This window comes from Candoia aspera, chromosome 1, assembly GCF_035149785.1.
Source record: "Candoia aspera isolate rCanAsp1 chromosome 1, rCanAsp1.hap2, whole genome shotgun sequence".
In the NCBI taxonomy this organism is placed as follows: Eukaryota; Metazoa; Chordata; class Lepidosauria; order Squamata; family Boidae; genus Candoia; species Candoia aspera.
This window is the reverse complement of record NC_086153.1, coordinates 151,577,588-151,595,763: the sequence shown is the minus strand read 5'-3', so window position 1 is coordinate 151,595,763 and position 18,176 is coordinate 151,577,588. Positions and strand designations below refer to the sequence as shown.

At 40.1% G+C, this 18,176-nt stretch overlaps 1 protein-coding gene across 1 annotated transcript; it reads right to left on the bottom strand.

Moving 5' to 3' along the window:
• Nucleotides 1-736: 736 nt before the first annotated feature.
• Nucleotides 737-17,906, bottom strand: CHGB (chromogranin B). Its single transcript, XM_063315969.1, has 5 exons — nucleotides 17,770-17,906; nucleotides 9,223-9,269; nucleotides 7,713-7,806; nucleotides 3,946-5,684; nucleotides 737-1,123 (listed from the first exon to the last, which is right to left on the bottom strand). Exons 1-5 carry the CDS (start codon nucleotides 17,819-17,821, stop codon nucleotides 1,040-1,042), a joined length of 2,016 nt encoding a protein of 671 aa, XP_063172039.1. The 5' UTR covers nucleotides 17,822-17,906; the 3' UTR covers nucleotides 737-1,039.
• Nucleotides 17,907-18,176: the final 270 nt, after the last annotated feature.

Below are 18,176 nucleotides of genomic sequence, written 5' to 3'. Positions count from 1 at the left end.
AAACAAAGCCTGTTCCCTTTCATAAAGGAATCATAGGGTTAGGGTTAGGGTAATGAAAACAATTTGCTTAAGTGCTACTGGAATTAATAGCTTTAAAATAAAAAGTTGGAAGTTTTGAGAAGTCCTTCATCCGCATCAGAATATGATGAAATGCAGAAACTTTATTCTGTTGAATACCTCAGTACCATAATTCCTTCAGATTTTTTGATGCTAGCAGATTAGTTAAGTTTGTGCTTTGTTCTAAGCCTGAGTATCTCAAACATTTTATCGCTTGAGTAGTGTGGTGAGGACCATACTGCCAAAAGAGCCCGAAAGTCAGTGAGTCTATAATAAAAATTAAATGCATATAAAATTAAAATTAATTGCTGTAAATGCAGTGAACATGATATGTATCAAACTACTTACCTATCTGTGACTTTAAAAATACAGTTCCTTAGCAACTTTGCAGTCTAAGAGCCACATCCAGTGTTTTTGGGGGAGGGCTGCAGCCAGTATACCTCTTTACTAAGGTGTGAGTGCTCAATTTGTCTCATAACATTATGGGAATAGATGGTGCACCTAGTTTGGTGCTATCAGCTTCCCAGAGTAGAGTTTAAGGTACTACAGAATACATTACTAATTTCTAAGGAACAAAAAATAGTTCCACGATAGACTTACAAGCATGTTACTTTGTCCCCTTGGATGAATCCAGCTATGTAAATCATAAAGCAGCTATGCAGGAAGACAGGCAGTTAACTATGTAGACAACGTAAAGTTTATTATTTTGTACTGAGATAATATATTTCTGAAGAAGACACAGACAATTATTCTCATACGTTTCAAAATTCAGAGTGCTAGAATTCATGCTGAGCTGAGCAAATCTTTCTAGCACATTTGGAACAGAAAGATGCTTTGTACTGAGGTAAATCATATACTTATAGGATGGTAAACTATTTCTAATCAGGAGAAAAACAACATTTGAGGCAGTGACTTTACTGGTAAGTGCAGGAGACTTTAAATAAAGCTACTGTCCACCATACCACGTTACAGCAAATAAAATTCATCCCCGCTGGTTACTGTTGAATTTTTCAGCTATCTTCTGCAGTTCCAAATCCATAGCAGCCAGGTTTTCCAGTTCTTTCTCCTGTGATAGTAGAAAAGGAAATCCATGTAGATTATGACCTTCCAGGCACAGATTACTGTTTATGCTGAGAATTTGACCATTAGAAATTTGTGTAATTGTGCTGCTTAGTGATCGTCATCTTAAGGAGTGCTGCTCCCTGAACATGGAGAGACATTAGGTCTGATCGTGGCTCATATGCAAATATATGTTTGTTTTTTTAACCCCGATGTAACCCTAGTTGCTTTTCCTGGCTCTTGCAACGGCCTTTCTTATTAAGGGTATACAAAGCCTGCAGAAGTAAGTGACATGGCTGTGTGTGCACACATGTGCTTTGCATGCACTCCTGCACATTACTAAGTATCTCTTTCAAAGGTTTCGCACATCCCCTATTTAAGATCAGCAGATTAAATCCTCCTGCACAACTTAGGACTGGGAAACACTAAACTGTAGTAAGTTACTTGGACAGACAGGAAAGCCACCTGAGCCTCCAAGGGTTGAACTCTGTGTCGGTCAGCATAGCCAGTGGCTAGGTATGGTATGAATTGTACTTAGGAAGTCTGGAGGACATGGGTTCCCCACACCAATTTTATAAGGTAGGCCCTGGGGCAAAATACTACATGACTAGAAGGACCTAAAATAAACCGTGATTTTAAGTACTTATTTTAAAACTTTGGAAACTTACTTCACGGGGATTTTATTTATTTGCATGATTAAAGTAAGAGGGTAGGTCAAGAAATAGATCACAGAAAAGCTCTCAGATCCAGGTATAAGAACTGAACGTTCTATCTCATAAGATTTTAATTATTTATGTAGCACTTACTTACAAAATGCTAGTAAACTGTTGTATTTTTATTGTAATAAATTACAATGTGTTATAGATCATCTTGTAAATGCCTGATCTCATAGATTATTATTATTTTTATTTCAATCCAGATTATCTCCATTCTGTAAGTAAGCTATACTCAGGGTCCACTTTCTCCATTAAAATCCTAGTTCCACAGAAACCATATCCCAAACTTCACTCAAGAAAACTGAGAAAGGAAATGTAGGAAAGAGCTTCTAAATACTCATCGTACATTCTATTTTTATTACTCATATGATCCTCTTCCGTAAGGAGAGTCTACAATGAAAGCATAGTGATGATTCCTAAACATGGAGATCAACCATGTAATGTTAACATGTGCCATTATAATGTTTGTGTAATAACTCATTGTTTGTAAGTTTGTCTTAGTATTTATAGGGAACTGCAGTTTGTCTAGGGATCAGTTTGTAAATGCCAGTTGTTGGTTACATTTTGCCAAAATGATCAGAAATCATCTTCATGCTTTTCTCCAGTTTTTCACCGTTTCTCTGCATCCACATAGTGTTAGGAATATTTGGCACTGTCCAATTAGTTGTCAAGCTATGTGGCGGGAGGGTTTTTCCAGGGCATCAATTTATAGTATTTATAGTATGGCAGTTATGTCACTACGTGCACACTTGCTTGTTCAGTTCTTTCAGTGAGATAAGTTATACCACGTTGTGTAATACTGAAAGTCAGGATGTGTCACTCCTGAAAACATAGTCTGGTAGAAATCTGACGACTTCTAAGTAGGAAGTATGGTAGGAAATGAGGCCCGTGGCCCAGAATCACCAACAGATCTAAAATGAAAATTTGGTTAAGAAGTGTACTTAATTTTAAAGAGAGGTTGCTATAGTGATGATGTACTGTTGGTAGTGATGCAGCTAAACATGTATGTATATATGTATATACACAGATGTACCTTGAGTACCACTGAGTATGTGGCGGCCTGGGTCAAAGTAATCCCCATTCAACACTTTGGTTAGTCCTCATCCATATTACAGGGAACTCAACTTGAAAAACTCAGTGAATACCTTAGAAGCCATGCTTGAAGACTAAGGGGAACATAAAATGCCTGTGTGTCAGAGCAGCAGGTACCAATCCAGAAACACATGCTATTTTAACTGGATCAGTTTAAAGCAAGAAGAGTGAGCTAGTGGCTTACAGTTTGGATCCCCTTGTTAAAAAAAATGTATGACTTGCAGGAGCCTGATTCCATTTTGTTCAGGTATTTTGTAAGAAAATTAAAGCAGACCTAAGGTTTTGCTCTACCTTTGTCTATAACTGTAAGGATTGTTACAGATTATCCCCAGAAGAAAGCACTGTAGTTCTTTGCAGAAAATTAGTCACCTCTCCTTGCCTTAACCATTCTCATGAAGACAAGAGGACCCATGAAATGTCATTTGTACATTATCTAAATAATAACAATTAGAGCTTCTCTCACAGTTTCGCCTTCTGGCCAATGCTTTGCCATGCCATGACTAACAAATCAATTTAAACAAGAACTAAGTTGATTGTGTAATCCCAGATACATTCACTTTAAAGTAAGTTCCATTGAGCCTAGCAAGTAAATCACAACCTAGGCCCTTGATTGACAGCTTCCTAGATATTTTTAACACTCGGGGTCTTTTCTCCCCTCCTGTTAAGATCCAGTTTTGCTGACAATTTCAATAGGGCAGTTATGAAGCAACTTCAGCAGGTTGTGTCATCCCAGTGAAGTACAAGTGTAAATGATACCTAGAGACAGAGAAGGTTAAGTGAAAGACAGCTAAAGACAGATTATTAACTGGAACACACTGATGGTCCTGTAGGTTATTTGAATGTGAAGTATAAACTGATAGGGCTTCATACTCTTTGACCACATATGAAATTGTCAGTATGAAACCGTGAGTATAAACCTAGAGTGTTACCATGTTTCACCTAGCCATATATTAGGTTGCTAAAATAAAAGACTTTTTAGAAAAGAATTGTTCTAGCTTTCTTAAAAATCATAAATAAATACCTCTTCTGGTGTCAGAGGCCTCTGATTAAATTTGTCCTTGCCACTTCTTATGATGTGTCCCCTTTCCATGTCTTCTTTTGAGCTGTACAATTCTGGGAATTCTGCCGATTTCTTCCGGTAGCTCAAAAGGTGGGCCAACTCATCCATTCTGTCGTACTGCCTTCTTACCTCGGGTTTGTATAGCCTCTCAGGATTGTTACTGTTGTCCTGCTTGTGATTTAAGCCATCCAGGAACTGCTTCTTCTCCCACAAGTCATAATCGTTATACTCGGGAAAGAACTCCTTCTTATTCAAGTGGGACTTGCGTTCTTCTTCACTCTCCAACAGCGGATCGGTGAGATCAGCGTTCTTGTCCACAGATCTGTTTTTCCACCTGGGCTGCTGGTAATAATATGGATTTAAAGCTCTTTTCACATTTTCTACAAGATAGTGGCTTCTTGGGTAGCCGTCCTCTAGCAGAAGAGTCCTTTTGTTATCCAAGTGCTTTCCCCTCTCACTGTAGTGGGTAGTTTCTAGCTCTCCTTCACCAATACTAGGATAGTGTTTTTCTTCCCTGGCTTCTTGGCTGTTGCGTCCCATCTCTGCATCTTCTCTCTCCTTGTTTTGTGGTTTTGGCATCTCCTCTAGCTGTGCATTTGGTTGGTCATGGTGCCTCTTCTCATCTATGCCATCATAGCTTTGTTTCTTGCCTCCATCTCCTTCCCTCGCTTTGCTGTAAGGCATGCTTACTCCATAGTGATGTCTGATCTCCCTTGATGGTCCACCAAAAAGTCTCTTCTTCATATACTGGTACTGTTTCCTTTCATTTTCCCTACTGTGATGCTTCATGTCTTCATCATTGTCCTCTTGGCTGGGATAGTGTTGGTCCCAATAGCCTTTACTCCTGCTCGCTCTCTCCATTTCCTCAAACCTAGGCATTTCAGCAGAGTTTCTTGGCTCCACAAAGTAACGTCCTCTTCCATAATAACGGTTGGGGTGATGGCTCCTTTTATCCCAGAATTCACTTTCTTCCTCACTAAGCTCTTCAGGTGAGTCCCTCTTTTCACCATTATGACTGCTGTATTCAGAGGACTTGCCCAGTCTTGGTTTCCTTTGATAATGTCCTGATTTGTGGTCTTGTTTCTCTGTTTCACCATCTTCCCTCTCTGAGGAATCTTCAGATTCTTCATGAAAACTATGATGATACTTTTCACTGCTCTCCTTTTCTTCCTCTTCCTTTTCTTCCTCCTCTTCCTCTTCTTCCTTGCTGTCTTCTTTTTCCCTTTCTCGACTCTGAATTATTTCTTCCACATACTTTTGGCCATGAGAATGCTTGTAATCATCCTCGTTCACCTTTCCAGAGGTAAGAATTGACTTTTTCTCTAGAGGCTCCGATTCTGCTTCTTCACTGGCTTTCTTTTCTTTGCCTCCATCTCCATCGTGGTGATTTCTTTTATAGTTAGCATCCTCAGTTTCTTTTTCATTCTCATTCTCTTTTTCTTCTTTATGGGCTCTGTCCAAAGCATAAGGAGTCCCATGGGAGGCAATTTGTTGGTTGCTGCTTCCCCCATGTTTTTTCGCCTCCAGGTGCCACTTAGCATCTCCTTCTGCCTGTCTTTTAAACTCTTCTTCACTCACATCTTGTTCTTCCCTCACAGCCCCTTTCGACTGCTTGCTTATTTCTTCTGATTCAGATAAGGTTCGTGGGTCAAGTTCCATGCCTTGGTGTATATTTTGTTCTTTTTGTTTTTGTCGATCACCTGAAACAAATCAAAATGCGCTGTGGATTCTTCACTATGATGCCATTATGTTTCCACTTTCCTTAGTATGGGCTACCTGCCTTCTGTCACTCACTCACTCACTCACTTCCACTTGCCCCTTTTGTGGTCTTAGTAGTTCAGGACCACCCAAAGAGGATCAACAACCGTGGCACATTTTCCTTGGCCGATTATTACCTTATGCATACCTCACAGTGGTCAGTGGTGACTCCATCACTTGCTCACTATTCCTCCAACAGTCCCTCAATTCTCACCTGGCAACAGCCATTCCATCAAGCTGTAGCAAAGAAAGCAAAGGGGCTCTTATATGGGCACTATGGGGAGAAACCAGCAATTTTTGTATCTGTATTCACAGTCTGAATGGACACAGATATTTAACCTGACCTAGAAAGAATCATCTCGCAGAATGCACATGGAGGACTACTTACTCCTTTAAGAGCACCCCCTGTTAGAAGGGTTCTTTCATATGAACGTTTCTCAAGAAGAAGCCTAGGTAAGTTTGCCGCTTTAGTTTGCACTTGGCACCAGAACATGGGAGTCCATATTTTTGATGAATAAGATAATCATTATGATTGTATGTGGGTATGCCTACTCATTCCCCCTTTTTAAACTAAATTTTGCACCAAAACTTTAAACCAAAATTAAATATTTATTTACCACTTGAATTGTTTTATGTACCCCATGCCATAATACGAACAGTTGTTAGCACAAACTTCCTGGGCAAGCACTAAAGGGTTAGGAGCAAGTGGGTCTTCATCCCAAATAAATCCATCTTTTAAATATTCTTCATCATGTTTTCTGTTCAGACTTTTTGTGTGTGTGTTGCTTGTGCAAGATCAGAATTCCATTTATCATGGCACACATGGACTCACAATCAGTAACTGCCCTTGGAACCTATTAACTGTGGTCAGTTTTCTGGATGGTAGTGCTCACATAGCTATCTCTATTAGTGCTTGTACTCTTCAGTGAACCAGTTTTCAGCCACTGATTCATTCTTGCTAACTAGCTGACCGGTGGAGCGTGTGAAAAGACGGGGATGGAGGCGGCGAGCAGGGTCTTGCCACTGATTGCCAGCATAAACAAGGAGGTGGCTAAGGCTGCCCCATAGCTGCTTGGAGGAAGAGCAGGATTTAAATGTAAGAAATGAAACAGCCATGCACTGCAAAGAAGTAACTGGGTGGAAAAATCATTTGATTTTTCAAACGTGTGTGTGTGTGTGTGTATACTGTATATATATTATTGGAAATATGGTTCCTCAGAAAAGAAGCAATGGATTTGAGCTTCTCCATAATGTGCTTGGTGGGAAGCTTCACTCTCCCAGGAATGCCTCCTACTACCCTCTATACAAACAAAGGTTTGCCTTGACATTAAGTCCAGTCGTGTCGGACACTAGGGGGTGGTGCTCATCTCCGTTTCAAAGCCGAAGAGCCGGCGTTTGTCTGTAGACGCTTCCGTGGTCATGTGGCCGGCATGACTAAACGGAATGCCGTTACCTGCCCGCCGAAGCGGTGCCTATTAATCTCACATTTGTGTGTGTTCGAACTGCTAGGTTGGCAGGAGCTGGGACTGGCAACGGGAGCTCACCCTGTCACGCAGATTCGAACCACCGACCTTCCGATCGGCAAGCTCAGCAGCTCAGCGGTTTAACCCGCAGCGCCAGCGCATCCCATACTCTATACAGAGTACCATACCTATAAGTTCTGTAAGCCATCTAGAGTCCACTTCAGGCAGTCAGATAAATTTCATAAATCAAGCAAGCAAGCAGTGGATTCTTAAGCCACTGTTACTTACATTTACGCTGGGAACTGGGAACCTCTGTTTCTTCAAATGTTGCAGAACTACAGTTCTCAGCAACACCCACTAGTAATGGTAAAGCATGCTGGGAGTTGTTCAGCAATTTTGGAAGTCTCCCAGTCCACCTTAGATACATTAAAATATGATGTAATATTCAAATTACTTAAAGGCTGGTAGTGGGAAGTATGTTAGGTTTTTTGAAGATAATGCACTTACTTTTCTTCAGGAGCTCCTTACACTGTGGATTAATAAGTGGAGAATTGGCTTTTGACAGACTATTCAAAAGGACTTCTATAATACATCGGGTTATCTAGAGCAAAAGCAACAAAGGAAGATGATTCATTTAGTTTTGAAATACTCTGTTCCAACTGAACATTCAAGTTGATTAATATTATAATCATGGAAAACAACAGCGGCATTATGACTGGAAGCTTCCAAATTAGTAAGTAATCCTGAAGCAAAGAAAACGAAATTTCTATGTTATTTAATGGTTGCTCAAAAAATTAAAAAATACCCATCTAAATAAAAGCATCTTTGTTTCTACCATCAAAATATAAAACAGGAGGAGGAAATCCAAAAGCTTAGACCACAAGATTTCCAAAGCATGAGTGCCACCAGAGAAAACAATTTTTTTCACATCTTACCACTGTAACTAATTTCAGTGGGCCTCCAGCCCCACATGGAAACCTCAGCTCTATTTTTGTGGTATCCAATGCTCCGTAGAATCATGCTGCTGAATTTCTGGTCAAGATGGCCCTGTAGCCAGCTGGCCATCAACATTATCTGCACTCCTTGCTACCCCATCTTCTTCCTGTACTGACCTCGATTTTAGCACCTACTAAGAAAGATGTGCTTTTTGAGAAGGGAGAGTATAGGATACCTAGTAAAGGATACCAACATTTGGACTTGCCATAAAATACTGTGAAATGAGACAGGGCAGGCTGCTGGGATTCCCATGACTGCAGTTGGACTTAAGGAGTCTAAATGTAAACATTCTGTGTTCCTCTTAACAGTGAAATCCTTGAGATGTCTACTCAGAAGAAAGTCATACAGACCTTGGGGGAGGGGGGTTACTCCTAAATAAATGAGTCTTAGATTGCGGTCAAAGTGGAATGCAGAGTCCAGTGGATTGTACCAATCATGTAAGGGAATTCCATGTACCCACCATCACCATCACTAACCATTCCTGCTCCCTGAAAGCCTCAGAGGACCCTCAGGAAAATCTCTGACTGCCAGGTGGGAAGAAAAAAAGAAGAACTGAGTGGAAGCCATGCCTACCTCAACCCAGTTTTCTCAATGCATTTTCTAATTGTAGCCACTTAGCACATATTTTAAAAATCCCTTGACTCTTAGAAGAGATGTTCTGGTTGACAACAGAATGGTGGGAAGAGGTTGAATTCCCTCTCATGAGCATCCTTACGGAAATGTTGCATTGGACACAATCCAGAAAAAGTGCATGGGCCTATCCAAAACTTTCATGAGAGCAGAGAAAGCAACCAGGCACACTAAATTCTCTTGCTGACAAAAGACTCCTGACCCTGTCCCTCAGTAAATTGTTCTGAAGGTTCCTTCCTCCAAAACAAGGAGTTGTCATCCACTAAAACATGGTGGTGCCTGTGTATAAGGCACCTTGTATGTCTCTGGAACATGCAAGGGTTTCTGATAATCTGTGAAGCGTGACCTAATAAATTTCACTTTTTAGATGATTAAGAATTTTTCTGCTTACCATTTCTCCAGTATGATCATCATTTTCCATTGGGGCTGAATGAATACCTTTAAAGCAAAATAAATAAATAAAATCAGAAGAGAGTTTGAAATCACAACTTTGGAAAAGATGGCTACATCTTTAAACTCGCTATGGAAAGTGCTTTGGTTATACTGAACGTTTGCTGCATTTGAAAGCATTTGTTTTCAATCCTAGAAGAAGCTTCATGCCCTGGATTTAGGGTTTCCATATCCCCATTTGCACAACCAGACTCTCTGCTCCTTCTGATTTAATACAATTCTCTTTATTTAAAAAGACACTACTGGGAGGTTAGCCAAACCCTAGCCAGCAGCATCCTCTTTATTTCCAATACTGCAGAAATTGCAGCCTAATTCATTTGGGAGCATGCCAGCCAAGTGTGACAGAGAACAGCCTGATGTGGTTATTTGGGTTGCCTGTATGCATATACAATGATGCATATAGGAATAGTGAAAATACAACCATGCATCAACATTGCAGTTCATTGTGATTAGGACTTGCAGAACTAAAGCAACATGTTCTGAGTCTTTGAAGAGGATCTCTTTCCCCCCACCCCATGCATACCCACACACATACACACACAGATGTATATGATTTATTTTGTTTGGTTCCAGTGAGTATGTATTACTTCTCTCCTTTTATAACTGTATCTTTAATTATTTAGACAGTTCTCCCCCGCAATATGAAAAGAAGATATTAGTTGCCACCCTTATTTGCCATTCATAGTTAAGCCCCTTTACCTAATATTGTCACCTTCCATTATTAATAAAGAATATTATTATGTATTATTCTGCTAGGATGATTGTATGAAGCCTTTTTTAAAGGTTATTATTATTATTCCCTAATAACAGCCACCATGGAGCAAGAAAGACAACCAAGGAAGTATGATCAACTAAATATCAATATAATCTTTTAACTTTCACATTGTTTGTGAATTATGATGGTAGCAGTGCGAAAGTCTCTGGTAAGTTACAGGATGGCATTAGGGATGACTCCCCACTTGGTGTGTCAAGGGAGTGCTGGATCATGTTGCCTGCCTCTGTGGGTGAAATCATCCTGTCCTCTGCCTTTTTTCCCACGTGGGTGCCTGGCTCCATCTGCAATGCAGGCAGGAGAAAGCAGAGGAACACACAGCACCAGTAGGAGCAAATTGGTTTGCTCACACAGTTTAATCATGAATGAACATCTAATATGCAGCCATCCATCAGCCAGGACACTAATTGGTCGTGCAAACCCCATGGGTGCAACCCAGGCTCTGTTCAGAAATTATAGGTGCCATAATTTCTTGCCCTCACCCCAAAATCAGCTTGTAGCTTTGATGCTACAAGGCCTGAAATGCACTTTGGAGAGAAAACAACAGCATTTACAGCCCTGTTGGATCATTCCAGAGCTCCAGCCTCTTCCAAATGACTGTGTCTATTAAACAATGTGCAGTGATAGAACATGATATTTGATATTCCGTGAAAAAAAGGTAACAATACAGTGTCAGAGCAAATTAGAAAGGGCTTTGAATAAAACATTGGAGAAACCCTTTGTGTATTTGGCCTGCATTCCATTTTTCCTAGCATTTATCCTCTGGTAAATTGCTTTTACTCCAACATTCTTGTCATCTGTCACCAGGGCTGCCAGTGGTATATGGGGAAGCTGCATCCTCAGCTTAAAGATCTTGTTCATCTTCAATAATTTATATAGGGAAGCTGGGTTGGTCCTGAAAGTTAAAGAATTCATGATCTAGAGTAAAAAATGCCCATGTGCAGTCACCTACCTCCCCATAAGTAGGTAGAACCCCATCATTTCTCCCTTTCCTGAGCTAAGAATAGGCAAACTACCCCCTGCATGAAGCCCCTTGACTCTATTTTGCAATACCTCCCCAATCCTGTACACATCAGGACTGAAATTTTGCAATTGTTTAAATGTACCTCAATGCTTTTTGATGGATGCTTCTTAGTTATTTAAAAGCACTACAAGCATTAAGGGCACATGTGGTACCATTTTTTTATTTTTATTATTATTATTCTATTTTCTGGTGTGATTCTCCATTTTTTGACATGCTTCCTGCTTGCTAAAGGGACCCTGGTCCCCAATAGGTCAGAATACTATTACAGAGGTTCCTTAGTGTGATTTAAAAGGATGCCCACCATTGTCTAGAGCAGTGTTTCTCAACCTTGGCAACTTTAAGATGTGTGGTCTTCAACTCCCAGAATTCCCCAGCCAACTCCCAGAATTCTGGGAGTTGAAGTCCACACATCTTAAAGTTGCCAAGGTTGAGAAACACTGCTCTAGAGGAAGATGCAGCAGATACTGGGGCCCCCTGATCGGAGGAGATGGGCGGGGACAAATTGAATGAATGAATGAATGAATAAATAAATAAATAAATAAATATCTGCTATTATTAAAAGGGGATAACATACCCATCAATATTCTATTTAATACCATCAGAGATGGCAAAGACATGTTCTTTGCTTCCCCAAAGGGCATGACTAGACCTAATAGGCTTAAAACAGAGATTTGAGTTGTACATTGCGAGAAATGTCTTCGTGGAGAGAGCAGTTTGACAAGTGACATGCTAGAAGAGCAGTAGAGTCTCCCTTGCTGGAGGCCTTCAAGCAGAGGCTGACAGAGTCCCCTCTATAGGACTGAGCAGCCTTGGACTAATTCATGAGTGGGGAATCTTTTTTATTTTTCAGCAGCCCAGGGCCACAAGAAATTAAGCTGTAAGGTTATTTGTCACTGGAGGGAGTGAGAAAGGGATTTCTAGCAATATTGATATCCCCTCCACCCATTTTTAATGTTTATTTTTTATGAACATAATGATAAGCCCATTGAGGCATTTTCTAGCTGAAAGTTGGCATGAAAAAGCACTGTCATTATTTGGCCATCTGTGGATGAAGTTTGGCAGTGCAGTCCAGGGCACAGTAAAGATTATTTAACTAGATTTCATGTTTGTCCCCGCACATAACAGATCTATAATGCAAGAGTACTATAATGGAAAGCAAAGTGCTGTGACAGGTGGGAAAATAAAGTCTATGACTGCTGCATATTCCAGGACTCCAACTGTCACAGTATCTGAGGACTGACCATGATGGCTGTTGGAAGGGCCTCAGGTTCACTACCTCCTAAACTAACCACCATTAAAAATGCCTAAAAGGGGAAGCACAGTAGGAAGCCAGTTGAACTGCTGTCCGGTTTGTTTAATTCCCTAACAGCAATTTAAGCACTGAACAAAAAATGCTACCATCTGTCACTGGCAAAAGAGCACAGAGGACTATCTATTTGGACCATATCCCTGGAGCACCACACACTGGGGGCATATCTTTCTCCTTACATAAACACTGTATTATGACCACCAAGGTAGTCGCATCAACTAATATTTATGTTGATGCTTTTCATGGATGGATGCCCCTTGCATCAAATGGCTGGAGTTCTATATTCTAGATCAAAATCCTTCTTTTATGGTGCAGCTGCACAGAAGGTTGGATACGGATCCGTCATCCTTTTTCATGATAGGATCGTACAGACAGTACAACATACATCTCTACAACAAACATCTAGTGTCTGTACTGAGTCCAGCTGGGTCTGTCTTCTCTTGGAATGGCATCTATATGGATTCCCCTCCCTTCTGCATCTCTCATGCCCCACACACCTGCTCTGGACATCTGGGGAATGTGGACCAAATTTGAAGATGGAAGGGATGCAAGAAAGGGGAGCAAGGAATCCCACTCCTATTGCATGAGAAAAAAATAATGTTGATCCTCTGATCTTTTTTTAATCAGGGGAAAATCTTGAGGGATTGTACCATACAATTATATGTGTAGAATACAGGTAACAAATACTGAGATCCATGTGCTGAACAGTCACTATCCATTAAGCTGCCAGTTCCTGATAAAGGCAAAGCGATGTTTTAATAAATTGCTATACTGCAAAATAAAATAACAACATGATATGTGAGGAGGTCATATTCTACTCTCTGAAGTGGTGATGTTGTTTGGGAAAGGAAAATGCATCATCAGCAGAAGGGTGTCCCTTTAAGCCATGGCCACACCATTACTGCTAGTTCAAAATTTCAGCAAAGTCAGAAAGCACCAGTACACTGGACTGTTCTTTCTTCAGCTGGTATTAAACAATTAACTGGCGCATAAGTGAATCACTCATCAATGTGTTAAGTTTTATCCTGCCATTTTCTACAGCTGATTAAAATATATGAACGGCCATTGCACAGCCGGGATCCAAGTGTTTAATGCAGACTGAGGAGTGGCTCTGACTCAGTGGCAGAGCACACACTTGCTCTCAGAAGGTCCCAGGCTAAATTCATAGCACCTCCAGTTTAAGAAAAGATCTTGTGCTCATAGCTGTGAGGCTACGTGAGCTTTAAAAGACAACACATATGACTAAGGAGGAAGTAAATTGAAGATGCAGGCCACAACCCTTTGCCACAAGCCATGCGAGCTGAGGATGAAAAGGGCTGCAATCCAAAACATCTGCAGGCTTCCATTATAGAGTAGGGTGGACATTTGGCCCAATATAAGATAGCTTCTTAGGTTTGTTCCAAAAATCATATTTTTAATACCATGCAAAATTCTGTTTGCTGCCTAATGTCTGGATCACTCAGTTCTAAATCTCACACCAGAAATAGTGCAGGTTTCATCTTGAGGATATAATTCAATGAAATAAAATTTCAAAACAATTGCAAGCAACTTTGTATTTCTCAATAATGTCTTGAATTAAGGAAACATTAAGAAATTGCTCAATATAATTGTTATAACTGCTATGATTGTTATGTAATAGTTATAGTTATTGCTGAAATGCTACACTATTACAGCTAAATTTTGAGGCCCCCTTTGGAATAAAGTGAATGTAGTATTATAACAACACATGATGACTGTACATGTATAATGCATGAAGATAGCATCTGCCCATTACAATGCAGGTTGTTCAGGATTAGAGAAAATGGGTCACTGTTGGACAAAATAACCCTCAGTGATGGTGATAAAATCACTATTACTCCTGGTAGGAACAATATAGCCTCAGATTACAAATGATACATCTCCCAGCAAAGGATTTATTTTTAGATTTTTTTTATCCCGCCTTTATTATTTTTATAAATAATTCAAGCCATAAATTAAATAAAATAATAAAATAAGTGTTATTAGTTTAATTCCTAAAGCTATGAAAATGTACACATTTTGTGTCTTTATCAAATATGTTATACTTGCTCATTTTTTTTGAAATGGAATGTTAAAATTTTGTTTCATTATACAACAGTGAGTTCTGGTGGATCAGTTTTAGAAAGCCATCATGTTTTTTAACTTTGGGCAACCCTATCTACATGATGTATCACATTAAGGGGTTTTAAATTAATTGCAGCTAGCAGAAAACAGCACAAAATAAACAGCATAATTTGGCTAATGCAGAGCCAGCCCTCTCGGGGTGGGAGGTGTTCAAGAGCATGGTGCGTATGAGCACAAATATGAAAATATATGTCCCAACTTCCACTCATGCAAAAATCTCACCATATGGTTCTGGGTAAGTCATTATCACTAAACCTAATTTAATTCATTGGGTTATGTCTTACCATGATCAAAGCTGTAAAATAGATTGCCTGTGGACAAATGTTAGTAAAACAGATTAATAAATAATCAGTCTACCTGCTAGTTGTCTCTTCTTGCTTCCATCGTATTTAACCTAGAGCAGAGAATCATTGATACCCCATTGCAGAGGCAATGCAGGTTGGATGACTCCCCAGAGTCAAGACACCTTCCAGGACCCTCTTCCATGTTATATGAATGACTCTGCCTCATTATCCCTCAACACCTGGCGTGCCAATCATTCTGCCTACTAAAGCAGCTACAGTTTGGTGCCATGCCACTGACCAGTACAGGTACTACTAAAGCTTGTAAGATTTAGATTCTGATTAAATGCTTTAAGTTAATGAGGTTATATGGATTTTAATCAGTGTGTGAGGGTTGTGGTGATGATAACCTGAAATATTGTGACTGAGTAGTATACAAACCTCATAAACCAACCAACAAGCAAAGCTAGTCTTCCTTGCCTTTGCCCCCATGTTGCCAGCAATAGTGCTGTGCCTCGGAGCATCTAAACAATGCAAGAGGCATCAGCGATAGCACATCCCAGCAACATTGGAAAGAGGGATGCAAGGCTTTTGTCCTTGTTGTGGTCAAGAATCCTCAGGTGAGAGAGGAGAAAGGAAGGGAAAGAATTCTTATTCTCCATTCTGCCCATTAAGCCAAGTAGTCAATAGCAACATTGTCTCATTGTCACTGATACCATTGTTATCATGCCTTGCCCTGCTGACATTATCAAACATCAGAAACAATGACAATATATGATATTTCTCCACATTTCTTGCCTGAACTGCATATTAATATGGGAGTAATATTTGTATCTTAAGGATCACAGAGAAACCTTTGAACATTCTCAGATTCTGTGTGTGTGATACATACAGTACATACGTACTAAACAGTTTTTACTTATATATTTGTGTGGTTCATGCTTCCTTTTCATTCCAGAAAAGGAAAAGGAGCTTTGTAAGAGTTATTTAATATAGATTATATTAGCTGATAAACATTCATGAGAAAATTTAATGAGAAATGTTTTGGGGGAGCTCTCATGAGTAAGACAATTTTTGGCAACTCACAGGATAATGAAATTATAGAATTAGCCATTCATTTTGTTCTGCTTGGTTATGCCTTAACTTAATTATAGAACCAAGGTATAATTTTTACATTCAGCTCCAAAATATTTCTGGAGGCCACACTAGTAAATGACCAATTGGCTATTTATCTGATTCTTTATTTCTTTGGGGAGTGGTGGAATTATTACATTTTTACACTATTACATCACTTCATCTCCAACTACTGTGCAATGATATACTGTATATGCCAAGTTATGTTCTAGGACAACTCCGAGGTGAGTGTAGAATGATAAACTGACTGTCCTCTTATACATAAATGCTAACTTGTAAGCCTCACTGAGTTCAATGGTGCTGATTCCTTGGTAAATGCATAGACAGCTGCTGCCTATAGGGGAATGCACTTCATTACAGGTAAAAGTAGAATTCATTTCAGATTCAATCAAATTGAAGGGACTTAAGTTGCCCATTCTTAATCTGATTCCATTTCATATTATGGGTTTATTTTTACTAGATCTGGGATAAATTTCTGGTATTTAGACATGGCTTCTTTTACACAGTACACACACTTTGGACAATATACATTTCTGTTTAATAACTTTTCTGCATGGGCAGCATTTCCATTATACACAGATGTGAAATTCAAGAATCACATTTTTCTATTCTCCCTAAGCTTTAAACCCTGAAAAGCAAAATCCATGTGCTTGTAAGGGGAGAGGGAAGACGAAAGAAAGAAAGAAAGAAAGAAAGAAAGAAAGGAAGAAAGGAAGAAAAGGAAGAAAGAAAGAAAGAAAGAAAGAAAGAAAGAAAGAGAAAGTTCAGTCTAATTGCTACAGGTTTGAAAGGAAAGAGCAATAACACAGTGGCATTTACCCTCAAAAGTAAAATTATTTTTTAAAGATAGTTGCTTTTATTTGATGAGGACTAAGCAGCATTTTCTTAATCATCTACTTGTTCAAGCTAATGGGGAAAAATCAAACATTATTTAAATGCTCCCTTTTTATATGCTTTTGTCAATTGATAAAATGTAGACCACTAATAAACATCCTTGTGAAATTATTGGATGTTACTTCTCTTAAGTGATTTTAGCATTTAGATTTTAAAAAAAACTATCTTATCTTCCAAAAAACATGATCTGAGTATTTGCACAATATAATTAAACACTGAAGGATTAAACCACATATTCGTCTGTTTGTTTTTCTACCACAGAATATGTACGTTCACTCAAAACTATACAAGAGTTCCAAGCTTGCTTTCTTGCCTCCTTTCTCATATACATGTCAGAGACAAATATATAAACAAATATATGCATTCACACATGTACACACACACACGGTATTAATTTCCCCCCGTCTTCTTTTCTTTCTTCTGCCTCAAAGAACTTAACCCAGTTTATGTGTGGATGGTTCTGTTTGGGAAAGCCGGTGCACTTCTGAATGGCAGAAGCTGCCCATTGACTGGACTGATTTCCAACGTACTTTTGAGATCTTTGCTCTGCCCATTGCAGAGCAGTGACTCGTGCCGGATCTTCCTTCAGCAAAGAAGTGAACATACTTCAGCTATTACTAGGTATTAGGTAGACCATACATGCATCCCGATTCTCGTTTCTATATGTGTGTGATAAAGAATATGTACTGGTGTAATTAATTAACAAACCTCTAGCACAAACATATTTATATGAGAGATGAGAGCCACGAGCAGACTGATGTATAAGCTATTAATTGCCAGAAGACTACTCCCTCCTCCTGTGCCGATTCTCAGTCAGTGCTGAAGGGCTGCGGAATTCCCACTGCGCCTTTTCCCCTCTCAGCAATCGCCCGCGCTCCTCAATCCCGTCGTCGCTGTCCTAGGTGCTGATCTGCTTCGCTGGCCTGACTTACCTGCCAGAGCTGCGGCTCCGAGGAGGCTGAGCAGCGCCACGAAAGGCACCATGGCCGGCAGGACCGTGCAGCAGGCACGCAAAGGCTGAAGCGTCTTCGTACCAGCTCCCTTCTACCCGCAGATCCAGGCTATTTAAGGGAGGGGGGATACGCGCCAGAGCCAGGCGGAGGAAGGAGGGAAGAGTTTTGCGTCAGAGGTGGACCCCAAAGGAACGGGGCGGAGAATTCCTGAGATGGCCACAAAGACCCTCCCCTAGAAGCCACTAAGGAAGGACCCCCATCACCACTCCATCTTTCTCTTTGCCGCACAAAGCCTTCCCCCACCCCCACCCCCCACCCGGTGGGCTGGTCCTCATTATCTCCCAGAGAAGGTAAAGCCCCGATCCTTTAGCATCAACAGCATTGTT

Bases quoted from the DNA above. Each gene is read 5' to 3' on its own strand.
- CHGB (XM_063315969.1), bottom strand. From the start codon at position 17,821: ATGGTGCCTTTCGTGGCGCTGCTCAGCCTCCTCGGAGCCGCAGCTCTG. The intron at 9,270-17,769 runs GTAAGTCAGGCC...TTTGCTTTAAAG, and splicing joins CGGAGCCGCAGCTCTGGCAG to GTATTCATTCAGCCCCAATG. The intron at 1,124-3,945 runs GTATTTATTTAT...CTACTATCACAG, and splicing joins GGCCTCTGACACCAGAAGAG to GAGAAAGAACTGGAAAACCT.